The 12,797-nt window shown below is 39.7% G+C and overlaps 1 protein-coding gene across 3 annotated transcripts in view; it reads left to right on the forward strand.

Annotated features, from left to right (window-relative positions):
* Positions 1 to 12,797, forward strand: part of KLF3 (KLF transcription factor 3) — a 35,876-nt gene that overhangs the window by 11,260 nt on the left and 11,819 nt on the right. For all 3 annotated transcript variants that reach the window (XM_058546879.1, XM_058546878.1, XM_058546880.1), the window contains exons 2-3: positions 3,607 to 3,702; positions 11,848 to 12,334. In XM_058546879.1, the coding sequence (XP_058402862.1) occupies positions 3,646 to 3,702; positions 11,848 to 12,334 (544 nt within the window). In that variant the 5' untranslated portion in view covers positions 3,607 to 3,645. The remainder of the gene's footprint in view (positions 1 to 3,606; positions 3,703 to 11,847; positions 12,335 to 12,797) is intronic.

The raw sequence follows: 12,797 nt of genomic DNA on the forward strand, positions 1-12,797 counted from the left end.
AAGGTACTTTGGAGACATTTCACTCACTCCTTTCTGATGCTGGACCAGAACCCCCAGGCAAAGCCGAAACTAGTGGCAAAGTGGTCTATTCAGAGATAGGCGGAGTAGGTACGGAGTATAGAAATTTTCTGCAAATAAATAAACAAAAGCCTGATTTGTATTTGATTCTCTTCCTAAATTTGGTTCCTTTTTAGCTTAGCTTCCCTCTCTTGTTCTTACTAAAAGTTTTAGTTATAGAATTAATAAATTTAAAAGTTGGCACACAGATGTGTATAAAGCTGTCCCACCACCCCTCCGGAGAAGCTCTTGTTAACAGTTTGGGGTGTATCATTTTCTTTGCATATCCTTCTTTTGTTCCATATCCTGGACTCTCAGTAAAAGTATGACCAGTCACTTTAGAAGCTACCAAATTGGGAACAAATCTGTTAGACATGTGAATGGACAGTGAGTTTGATGCTGTTCATAGTGATTTGAATTTTGCAGACTTTTTTTTCTCTGTATTGTCCAGTGATACATTATTCAGTGAGGAGTTTCAAAACGAGGTATTCTAATGCTAGCATTTCTTCTTCATTTCTTCGCTGAAATACTTCTATAATAAGAACTATCCCTTCATCAATGATTGAGTTACTCTTAAGGTACAGTTCTGAACAAATAAACATACCTCTACAATTCTTTTTTTCGTAAAAATCAATCAGGTTTGGTTAGAATGGATGCTTTGTATTAGACTTTTTTTCTCTTATGATTACAAGTCTTGCAAAGCACTAATTTCCTTAAATTTAGATAAAACATAAAAATCAAAGAACAAAAGTGATTTAAATAATGTCTTAAAAATGATAAAAGATATGGCAGGTTAATGTGTAATTCATCTCTAAATGGATTCTGTAGTCGTTGCTGTGGGCATTAGAAAAAGTCATTGACGGCTTTGGAGTTATAATTTGGATGATGGAGTTAGAATTTGAACCAAGGAACTCCAGGGCCTATCGTCTTAATTCCATTGTGCTGCTCTTACTGGTAGTAAAGGGCACAGGGCAGCCTGAGGTGTGGAGGCGCTGGGAAGCTATTGCAGTGGAGCAGCTGTGAAGTGGCAAGGCCCTATATGAGATCTCACACAGGATGTAGGCACTATTAACTTTTAAACTGAATTTAGTCTGAGTTTTTTTTGAAGAGTGGAGGATATTGACCTCTAAGGCTAGGTATGTTAGCAAAGAGGCAGCTGACATTACTCTCTAGAAGTTGGAACCAACAAATTTAGTGATGTGTGTACAGTATGTATATACAAAAATTGTGTGCATATTTGTTGATATAAATGATTTAGAAGGCAAAAGAGTTTTGTTTTGTTTTAATCTCATTTGATCTTCCTCCGTATGAAAAAGAATTGCCCTTTGGCAGGGCTGGGAGCAGATCTCCTGCTTGAGTCTCGAGACCAGGGCCCTTTCCTTATACACCTGAGAATATGAGTGCTTTTATTTAAAGGATTTGCATCAAGATACTGTCTAGTGAAGTGGATGAATCTGTAAATTAAATTTAAAAGGTTTGGGGGAGGGGTGGTCAGCCATGGGTCAGGGCTGCTGAATTATCTGACCTCATTGATACAAGCAGGCGATCTCACATCTTTTGTTTACGGTCTGCTATGGGACACTGGACAGCAATTCTTAGAACCATATCCATCTGTACAGCTGCTAGGCTGGGAACTGGTTAATAATAGATCCCAGGACACAAAAGAGGTTTTCATCCTTCATTATGAAATCATCCATTTTTCACTGGCTGTTGGGGTTTGTTCTCGCTGGGATACATAAGAGGGTGGTGGCACCATTGATTTGAGCAGCCTGGTATCAAATTGTGTTTGCAGATTATAATACGTCCTGTGATGTAGGAAAATATAATTTTGAAGTCAGGGCCTTATGTTGAGTTAATGATGATATTCACGTGTTGTCATGAGACCCAGAACAGGCCTTCTTCAACAAAGCAATGAAGCACAAGAACTACACGGTATTACTTTCATAATCGTGTATGAGGATATCTTAGTATAACCCCAAGAACATGGACACAGCAAACTACAGGATTGCTATCATGGAGGTGGAGATGGGGAGTTTGAATCCTGAAACACAGGAACTAATCTAGAACCAGGGACTTATACAGCTTTTTCAGGGAGAACTCAGTCTATAACTTGTTCACTTTCCTACCTAAACCAAAGTGATCTATAAAGACCTTGCCTTTAACCAAAGCGTTGAACACTTAAACCAAGTTTGGACAGTAGGTGCCTGAAGCAGGTTGTTGGAGATCTGGGGAGTAGCTGGGCAGTGATTCCATAACCTATGAAATGCAGGTGAATGTTGAGCAGACTGAATATTTTGTTATGTGAGGAAGCAGTTGGCATGATTTAGTGCTACAAGTGGACTAGTATAGAACACAGAAGGAAATGGAGGGCTAATACGAGCATAACATAGAAGAAGAGAAGAGAAAGACCAAACGGGATCAAAATGTACATTTCCATTACATTAGGCTAAAGATTGGCTTATTTGCTAATGAGGAGAAACTGGAGTGAATACAAGCTAGTAGTCTTCATATATAAAAAGTGCTTGGGAAACAATAAGAGGTGGAAGGGGGAGCTCAAGACCCGAGTATAGGCATTTCTCAAAAGAAGTGTAAATGGTAAATAAAATGAAAAAGATTCAACATCAATAATTAAGTCAATTTAGAATAAAAATAGTTTGCCTTTTGGAACAACAAATTGGCAGAGTTTTTATTATTTTAAGTGATAATACCCATTGCTGGTAGAAATGTTGTGAAACAGTTTCTATTCTGTTGATGAAAATAATAGAGCACCTTGCTGGATGCTACATCAAATACTTTGGAAAATGTGCTTCTCACCCAAGAATTCCCCTTCATAAAATTAAACCTAAAAATTAGTTAAGAATGTGCAGGGGATATAAGTATAAAGATGCTCACTGCTGTCTGTAATGGTGAAAATTAGAAGCAACGTAAGTGCCCAATAAAAAGGGATAATTTAAATAAACTATCTGTTCACACAGTGACACACTGAATTTGGTGGTATGGAACCATACTTACTGAAAAAGAAACATTTTCACCATAAATTGTCAAGTGAAATTATGGGTATGAAATAGCATGCATACTATAATCCATTTAAAAAGAGTTTGGAAGGATAAAAACAAAGATATTAATGATAGTTGGTTCTAGGTTTTCTTTTTGCTTGTCTTGTTTTCTCCTGATTTTTCTATAATGAACATAAGGAAAAAAGGAAAGATATTTAACATTCATATGTAATGTGAACGTCTGTTGAGTTGCATAGCATTCCTAAGCAAGCTTTGCTGCTCAGAAGGGGCTGTACATATTCCAGAAATGTCAAGGTTTATATATTTGAGTTAGAAATGCCAGTTGGCTCTCATCTGGTTATGACCATGGAGTCTGCTTTTAATTATATAAAATAGCATCTTTCGTAGGTAAGGGGAACAAATTCCAGCCATTCCGGGGGCGAGAGAGAAGAAGGAACAGAGAAGGGGAGTGAGGAATATTATATTTTATTTTTACTAGTTTATATTTAAAGTAACCTCAGGATTTAGATGGACACCTTGTTTTGTTTTCTAGGCCAAACACCAGAGCACCCTAGAAGGCTTAACTAAAAGAATGCTCATGTTTGACCCAGTCCCTGTCAAGCAAGAGGCCATGGACCCTGTCTCGGTGGTAAGTTTTCCAAAATTAAACACCTCTTCTTATTTATTCCAAGTGGTTATAAGATTATTGTGTTTTGTGTTATTGCTTAAAGTTGCTCATTTCTTGACAGGCATTTGATAGGCAAACTTTTCTCAACACCCCTGGTAGTAAGTGAGGTAAATACCCTCCTGTCAACTGTGCATCCTTCAATAAAAGGAATCCATGTTTCCTTAAGACCTGTGCCCCACATTCCCCAAGATATGATCAGCTCAGAACTTGGGCCACAGGCAAATCTGGTCACGACAGAGGTAGGTTTACAAAAACTCCTCAGTTACCAGTTTTTTCATTTGGGATCTCAGGATTATTGGTTTTGGGGAAAAAAGGTTTGGCCAGGCTGATTTTTAAAAATGAATGTGCGTCTAGGGACATTTTAAAAACCTGTACGCAATGTTTATCATGGTTAGGAAGCAGTTTCTGAATGTACCTACAAGAAATCTGCATCAAGAACATGATTACTTAAAAGTGGTTTTACTTAAGATCACCAATCCGATGATATAGAAGAGTTTCTTTAAAATGTTTGTGAATGTCTTTTTTTTTTTTTTAAATCCTGGAAGAAAAACATTATTCATTCAGTTGGGTCTCATGTAGGACGTCCTTCACAGAGCTCATTAAAAAGATGAAGCCTGGAAAAGAAAAAACTCCTCAGTCCTTTTGCATGTAAAAATATATTAAGAATAAAATGATTTGCTTAAAAAGGGATGACAGGAGCCATATGGAGCTATGGCTGTATGAGAGATGACTAAGGAGAAGCTAGCGAAAGAATGAACTTGGCAGTGAGGATGGAATTTCGTTTCAGTTGGAAGAGTCTGAGGCTGAGAGAGAATTATGTTCATTGTCTTTTTCATCACCTTAGCGCTAACACCCCTCTTGTAAGCCAGGCCCCACTAGATGCTTTTCAGCCACCGGGAGACTAGTAATTAGTCCAGGTGTTTATATAGGTACAACGCTAGTGCTGTGGAGATGGGACATGGGTGACAACAGAAAGGTGTCTGACTTCCAAGCAGGGAGTGGTTTAGACTTGAGGGGATCTGGTTTAGTGAATATGAAATATTAAGGCAACGCTCCCACTCTGTCTTGCTCTTTTCTTCCATGAGCTTGGAAAATATTCACAAGGGGGAAAACTTGGCCTGAGTTGTGTATCTGAAGGTTGGTAATGACACGCTTGCAAAATTAGATCATCCTTATGCATTGCCTGTGGAGATTCCTGCCAAAAATGTTTATACAAGACATGGAGGTCACTCTGAGGCCCTTGGAACTGAGTTGCCGTGGATATTACTAAGCCAGTGAAGTGTTTACCACTGTGTTCAATGAAAAGTTAAGTCAGAGTGGCTTTAAGGAAATAACATTTACATTCCAGCGTGATAACTGGATAACCGAGTGTCTGAATATGGTAATAACTGAGCAATAAGAACTTTATTAATCAAAAAACTAAATTGACTTCTAATGTTGTTCGGTGCTGTCATTGTTTTCATCCACCCCTTCCCCCCAACTATTGCATGATCACGTTGGAGGAAAATTAAGGTATAAAATTTCCCCATTAATTATATCCTTAATGTGAATGGGTTTTTAGTACTGGAGAATATGATTAATTTTATAAATGATGCAGAACCATCTATGATGCATTTTACTATTCAATATACTTCCAGTGCCTTTAATCAAGCATGAAAATATGGCTCAGGAGCCTAATTTAAAGCTAAAATGAAGATCCACATTGCTAAGTTGGTATGATATAATTAAGTGCAAGGAAATGCACTTAACTGAAAAAATGGAAATAAAATGAACCTGAAGTGACAGTTATACTTGTAATGCTGTAACTTATATTAATACACGAAGTTAAAATATGTAGAGGTATTTTTGCAATTAGTGGTCTTTTTCTCCTTCACGCTCTAGTTTTCAGCTTCAACTAACTATTATAGAATTTAATTAAATTGTTTCACCAAAAGTTAGTGTCATTCCTTACCATGAAGTTTCTTTTTCTTAATTCAGTGAAACCTCAGTTAACTGAAACATTTGGGGAGTAGGGTGTTATGATTATTTTACTTAATAAAATTAAGTAAAAAGCTTTTGTTTCCACTCTTAAATCTTCATATTTCTTCTTTCCTGCCTGCGTAGGTGGAGTGTATTAAACCTAATTTATCATTGCTTTTTCTTTTTAATTCTGTCTTTGACCTGAAGGTTGACCTCTTTGGTTTTTCAGGTCAGTGTTCTAACATTTGTAAGATTTTTTTAATTCCACATATGAATAAAAATATTTTACAGTGACTTATCCTCCCCCATCCCTCCCCGTTTTCTTAAAGGGAGAGCACAGCAGAAGAATCTGCCTCTGGGATTTTCTATAGTAGTTTAGAGAAAGTGAGGAACTGTCATTTCTCTCTTGCCAAAGTATCAGCCTTCATACCGTCCTCTGCTGACCATTGTGCTTTGAAGCAAATGGTAAGGCTTCAGATTTTCCTGTTAAAATTTTCAAGAACGGGGAGCCTTGTAGACCCTCCTTCCCCCTGTGCTGTGGATCTCTGGTACTTACTATCAGTGTGATGTTGGCAAAACTACCAGCAGCTCCCTGAGCCTCTGCTTTTTTTTAATTTGTAAAATTGGAGATTATAATTTGTAAAAGATGAGACAGCACATGGTTATAAAATGCACATGTGAAGGAATTGTTTTTACCAATACATTTCCAAAGAAGGTTGAACATTAAAGAATTTAATTCAGGCTATGAGAAAGAAAACAAATTTTTAAAAAGTATTTTTATTGGGGCCGGCCCGGTGGCGCAGTGGTTAAGTGCACAGGCTCTGCTTCGGCGGCCCGGGGTTCGCAGGTTCGGATCCCAGGCGCGCACTGACGCACCGCTTGTCAGGCCATGCTGTGGCAGCATCCCATATAAAGTGGAGGAAGGTGGGCACGGATGTTAGCCCAGGGCCAGTCTTCCTCAGCAAAAAAAGAGGAGGATTGGCATCGGACGTTAGCTCAGGGCTGATCTTCCTCACAAAAAAAATAATAATAAGTATTCTTTCTTATTCTATTCCTATAAGAAAATTACTTTTGAAGAAAATGTATTCCTTTTCTTTTCTTTCTTTTTCTAAATGAAAATTGTCATCTCACAGACTCCTTGCAGATTGAGAAGTGCTTAAAATCAGTAGTTCCTCTCCTGTGTTCTAACGGGAACTTTTCGTGACTTTTCTGAGCCTAGTAGAAAGAGAGCTTTCTACTTTTGTTTGCATAGGGGGCATGACATTTGCTGTTTCCAGAGAGTGTGTTTATAAATGCACCACGCCTTCCTGCACTTGGAACCCCACCCTTGGTATGAAGATTCCTTTGACTTGCCATCACCCTGTCACAGATGTTCACTTTTTTTTCATACTAACAAATAGTGAAATGGAGACTTCATCCATGTTGTGTAGTCATTCCATCCACTGCAACAGACTCGTAATGGAAAACTCACCTAAACTATTCGCAGTAAAATAAGAAACTAGTGAAATTCTCACTTTAGTATAAAGTGACAGCTTTGGAAAATTATTCAAACCCTGTGTCTTTTGCCCTGTCACAATTAAAATCATTTTTTCAAGAATCAAAAAAATTGGTATTATCCTTCACCTTGTCATTTGTAAAACCTTGCTCAGAGTCTGTGTTGGTTCACTTCGTTCGTTCGTCAAGTATTTATCGAGCATCTTTGCCAGGCCCTTGTCTCCCATACTAGTGAGAGGAAGCAGTCAGCAAATAAACACACACGGTGTGGAGGTGCTAACACTTGACTGCATGTTACAACAGAAGGAAAGAACTTGTCTCTTAATAACAGATCTTTTTGAAAAGTAAACCCATTACTACCACCTAGTGGGGGTCGGGAGGTGGGGAGACCCTTGCTCCAGTCTTGTCTTCAGGCTGCTCTGTTCCAGCACAGGGGGCTTCCTCAGGGAAGCAGTATGCCCATGGGGCACCGGATGTCCATCAGTGGCCACAGGCACGTTTTCCACTTTCTCAACACATGCCTCTGACTTGGATTTGGGGCCATTGCAGCCAAGCTTATATGCATTGCTTTGTTAGAAGATAGAAATGATCTGGAACAGAGAGGAAGCAACTATTACTGGGGTGTACCCACCCAAGGCACACATCTCAAGCAAGCCCTGTATCAGTCCTCATGCTGTGGAGAACCAGATTGTTGCAAGCTGATTGCAGTAGCTGGTGTGCTCCACCCAAATAATTAAAGCAAGCTTGTCTTAGAGAAGGTTCTGTTCAACATTGCTGTGAAATTTGCTAGTGAGACAGTTTGAGGAACCACATTTCTTCACCCCTTTGTGAGGCAGTCAGACTGGAAATAGTTAATTGTGTACTCAGTTGTGTGTCCAAATGCATCTCACTAGTTTCAGCCCTGTGGCCATACAAACACCGCACATCCGTGTAGGGGACGGAGCGTTCCCTGGAGAGCAGACTCTCGGCGATGTTTACAAAACTTGGCTTTATGTGTGGCTTTCTCTTTCTTTATGGCTTGAGAAACCTGAGAATATTATTAAATTTGCAAATCTCCCAAGTTCTAAATTCCTACTTTCCTTAAACTCACCCCACAGATAAAAAAATCCAGCAATCACAGCAATAAAAGTGTGTCCTCATTTAACTTACTATTTAGCTGCCAATAACTTGGCATTAAAATCTAGGTCATAGGGAGGTCTTTGAAGAATAGGGCTGAAAATAAGGGAGAAGCTACATTTTGGTGAGTAGAAACAATTAATGTTGCCTCCCATTTCCTGAAGTTTTTTTTTTTTCCTAATATCAGAGCTTTTGCCCTTTAGAGAATTATGTAAAGCAGGTTAAACTTTAGAACTAGGAGAAATCTTTTTTCCCCCTGTATTTAATTACTTCCTTAAGCCCTCCTTGTACATAATTTGTAATATTTTTTTGTTAGTGAACCTTGTGCCTCTTTTAATATTGCCTATTTTAATACTTAAATTTACATATATTTAATATTAATATCACAGTATGTTTTGGGCCTCTCACCTTGTAGTGTACCTGTGTGTGCTGGTTCTAAAGAAAGATAGAAATAGTCTTTTCCTTGTTTGATCCTTGGTACATAACTCAAAGCTGTTTTTAAACACAACAAAATATTTTTATATATATTATGTATTTTGTATTTCCTGATTTTATATCCTTCATGTCCTTGTTTTTAAGCAGTATTATTAGTGAAAATTCTTTTCTCCCCTTAAATTGTATCTAAATGATTTACCAAATTTTAATATTAAAAATTCATATCTTTATTCTATATCTCTATCATTGAGAGCCGTGCTATTGAAAGGGTGGTCTCTGCACCTTGGGCCACTCCCCAGTAATTCAAAATCTGCATTTTAACAAGATCCCTAGGTCAATTCCTTTGCACAGTAGAGTTTGAGAAGCCCTGATTGGGAGGATCAAAGCCCATACAGTGCACATGTCTTGTATAAGAAAGAAAGAGAAGGGACTCCTAGGACCATAGTGTGTGTTAAGCTCATTACATAGGTTATCCCGTTGAATCTAGTTTTAATTTTAACCTCACTACCTGCTGGAAGGTGAGCATTCAATACCACCCTAGCAAGTTTTGCCATATCCTCTTAGTACCTGCAGTTCTGATATTTAGTTAGTAATTTTTCTTGCTCTCTTATAGAATTGCTTTTTTAACATAATAAATGTCTTTTAAAAGGGAACTTTATATCACTACTATAAAAAAAACAAAACAGTATTTTCTTATGCATATAAATAAACATGTAACTATTTTAAAGCACTGTTTGTTCATCCTGTATCATCTATAACCATCTTCAGTATCCCCAGAGAGATGTGCACCAGACTGCAGGAATCTGTTCTAGGAGATTATGCAGATTATGATGATATGGATAAAGAAAGAAAGGACAGAAGAACAAAACACATAATCTTTTTTTTGTGTGTGTGTGGAAAATCAGCCCTGAGCTAACATCCATGCCAATCCTCTTTTTGCCGAAGAAGACTGGCCCTGGGCTAACATCCGTGCCCATCTTCCTCCACTTTATGTGGGACGCCGCCACAGCATGGCCTGACGAGTCGTGTGTTGGTGCGCACCCGGGATCCGAACCTTGGCCACCAGCAGCGGAGTGCGTGCACTTAACCGCTACACCATGGGGCCGGCCCCCAAAACACATAATCTTAATGATGAGAAGCTGACATCAGAACCAGATAAAGATAAATACTGCCTGGCCCCCTACTCCCTGATACTCTGATGCTCAGTAGGCCTGGAGTAGAGACCAGGCCATCTGAGTTTTGAAAATAGCCCAAGTAATTCTGATGCATAGCCAGGTGGAGATTTCATCTAGTGAGGAAAGGGTGTGATCTCACTAGTAATTCCAGTCGGAAGCACTGCTACCTCAGAGTTATTTATAACTCACTGGAGGGGCCGTGGAGGCTCAGAAATTAACAGTGCATTTAAGCTGTTTAATTATAAGGCCCCATTGGTGGGTTTTCTGGGTTGTATCTTGAGCTAGTATTGCTTCAGAATCATAAACGCATAGGATTTTAGAGCTGGAAGAGAGGCACAGTATGTTGCTTATCCCTTTCACTATAAGACATTCAAATACAGTTTTCTGCAGGCGGACTTGATATGTTATCACTAAAAATTTCAGTTTCCCTGAAATGCCTACAAGTAAAGAAAATGGCTTGAGTTTACTTTGTAAAAAAGCATTCTACAACCAAGAATTTTTTTTCATTTTAGTTAAGGAATAGAAGTAATTTTAGTGAACCCCATGGCCAAGGGCAGTACATAGTGTACGATTATTATGATTGATTTATATTTAAAGCTGGTAGCTAAGAGTTAGGTTATCCTGATATTATAAGAGAGAAAGGCGGGGCTGGCCCAGTGGCGCAAGCAGTTAAGTGCGCGCACTCCGCTGCTGTGGCCCGGGGTTCACCGGTTCGGATCCCGGGTGCGCACCGACGCACTGCTTGGCAAGCCATGCTGTGGCGGCATCCCATATAAAGTAGAGGAAGGTGGGCACAGATGTTAGCCCAGGGCCAGTCTTCCTCAGCAAAAAAAAAAAAAAAAAAAGAGGATTGGCAGATGTTAGCACAGGGCTGATCTCACAAAAAGAAAAAAAGAGAGAAAGGTATTTGAAGGTAAATTAGGTTAATTGTGGAACAGATCTTAGATTTTGGAGGAAACAAACCATTTTGCCTCTCCTCCAGTAGCTTGTTAGGTTGTCCTCTAGCCTCTTTCCATGAGAGGGTAGCAAGGTGTAGAGGAGAGAGCACTGGGCCTCAGCTTGTGTGCAGGTCACTTCGAGCCTCACGTGTCCTTATTTGAGTTATATGAGCTGTTTCTTACCGTTCTGTGTCATCCACAAATTAGGAAATCAAGTCATCTCCTACAGCTTCATTCAAGCTATGAATAAGACCATTGAACCAATTGGGTACAAGGACATAACTACCCTAGTGTGGGTGGCCTTCAGTATATGGGTGTGTAGGGTAACTGACCATCCTGGTTTGCCTGAGACTGAGGCATTTCCTGGGATATAGAACTATTAGTGCTAAAACCAGGACTGTCCCGGACAAACCAGGACTCTTGGTCACTCTAGACATGGATTGGTCATTGGCTAAAGTACCATCCAGAGGTACTACCATCAGCTCCATTCTCCATATTATACACAAGTGTATCATGAGAAATGTTCAACATCCTGCTGCTGAGATGAAAGACACTAAAGCTAGAGAGCATTTCCTGCCAATTATGAAACCCCATCAGAAAAGCAACAAGCTTAGTTGACCTGACTGGTTCTTGGTGAACCCCAACACTGACTCTTAATAATAAAGGCCCGTAAGCCTTCTGTTTTAAAATCCGTTTTAGAATTTTGCCAGATATCAGCCTCGAACTTGGCATTTGACATAGAAATCATCTTAGAATTAAATTTGAGATTTTTCATGTGACACAGTAACCACATTAACCTTAGTTCTTATGTTTATCAGACCAGCTCTCCCATAGCATTTTTTTAAGGTCAAGCGTATATCTAAATTCAAACTACTTCTTAAAGCCCCTGTAATTGAAAGTGCCTTATTGTATATTTTCATCTTAATTCATGTTTCAAGCTCATGTGGTTATTTGACTGTTTACATGTTTCTGTTTGTCCTTTCCAACAGTCATACCCGTCTAATTACATGGAGTCGATGAAGCCTAACAAGTATGGAGTCATCTACTCCACACCGTTACCGGATAAGTTCTTCCAGACCCCGGAAGGCCTGTCGCATGGGATGCAGATGGAGCCAGTGGACCTCACCGTGAACAAGCGGAGTTCACCACCTTCTGCTGGGAGTTCTCCTTCCTCACTGAAGTTCCAGTCTTCGCACCGGAGAGCCTCCCCTGGGTTGAGCATGCCTTCTTCCAGCCCACCGATGAAAAAGTACTCACCCCCTCCCCCGGGTGTGCAGCCCTTCAGCATGCCGCTGTCCATGCCACCGGTGATGGCCGCAGCCCTCTCCCGGCACGGAATTCGGAGCCCAGGGATCCTACCGGTCATCCAGCCGGTTGTGGTGCAGCCCGTCCCCTTTATGTACACCAGCCACCTCCAGCAGCCACTCATGGTCTCCTTGTCGGAGGAGATGGAAAATTCCAATAGTAGCATGCAAGGTAAATTCTGCTACTAATCCACACTGCCGCTCCCACTTAGTGTACATACGGGGTCTTCCCCACCCAGACTGGGTGAGAGAGCAAAGAGCCAAGAGCTGTTGAGCTCTTAAAAGGAAATATTAGACTTCGAGTCTGCTTAAGGCATTTCCTTTTTTTTTTAAGTGTTGATACTGGAAGAGCTCCCAAGAATCAGGCTGTCTGTTTAATGCCATGAAATGATTACTTTCACTCTGTAATTGTCAGCTTTGGGGTAGTAAAAATCTTGACTTTATATTTTGCTTTATTGAATGCTGACATGGTTCTAGGTGCAAAAAGGCATTTAATAAATATTTTTAGATCATGGTGATAATTAATGGCTATTAAAAGCCACCTTGTTTACTGACTGGTCGGTCATAGGCTGAAGATTGGGGTTAAAAGGAGATAACCAAAAATCAAAAGGGAAGAATCATTTTGGGGCTGATGT

The sequence above is a fragment of the Diceros bicornis genome, chromosome 8 (assembly GCF_020826845.1).
Source record: "Diceros bicornis minor isolate mBicDic1 chromosome 8, mDicBic1.mat.cur, whole genome shotgun sequence".
Classification (NCBI taxonomy): Eukaryota; Metazoa; Chordata; class Mammalia; order Perissodactyla; family Rhinocerotidae; genus Diceros; species Diceros bicornis.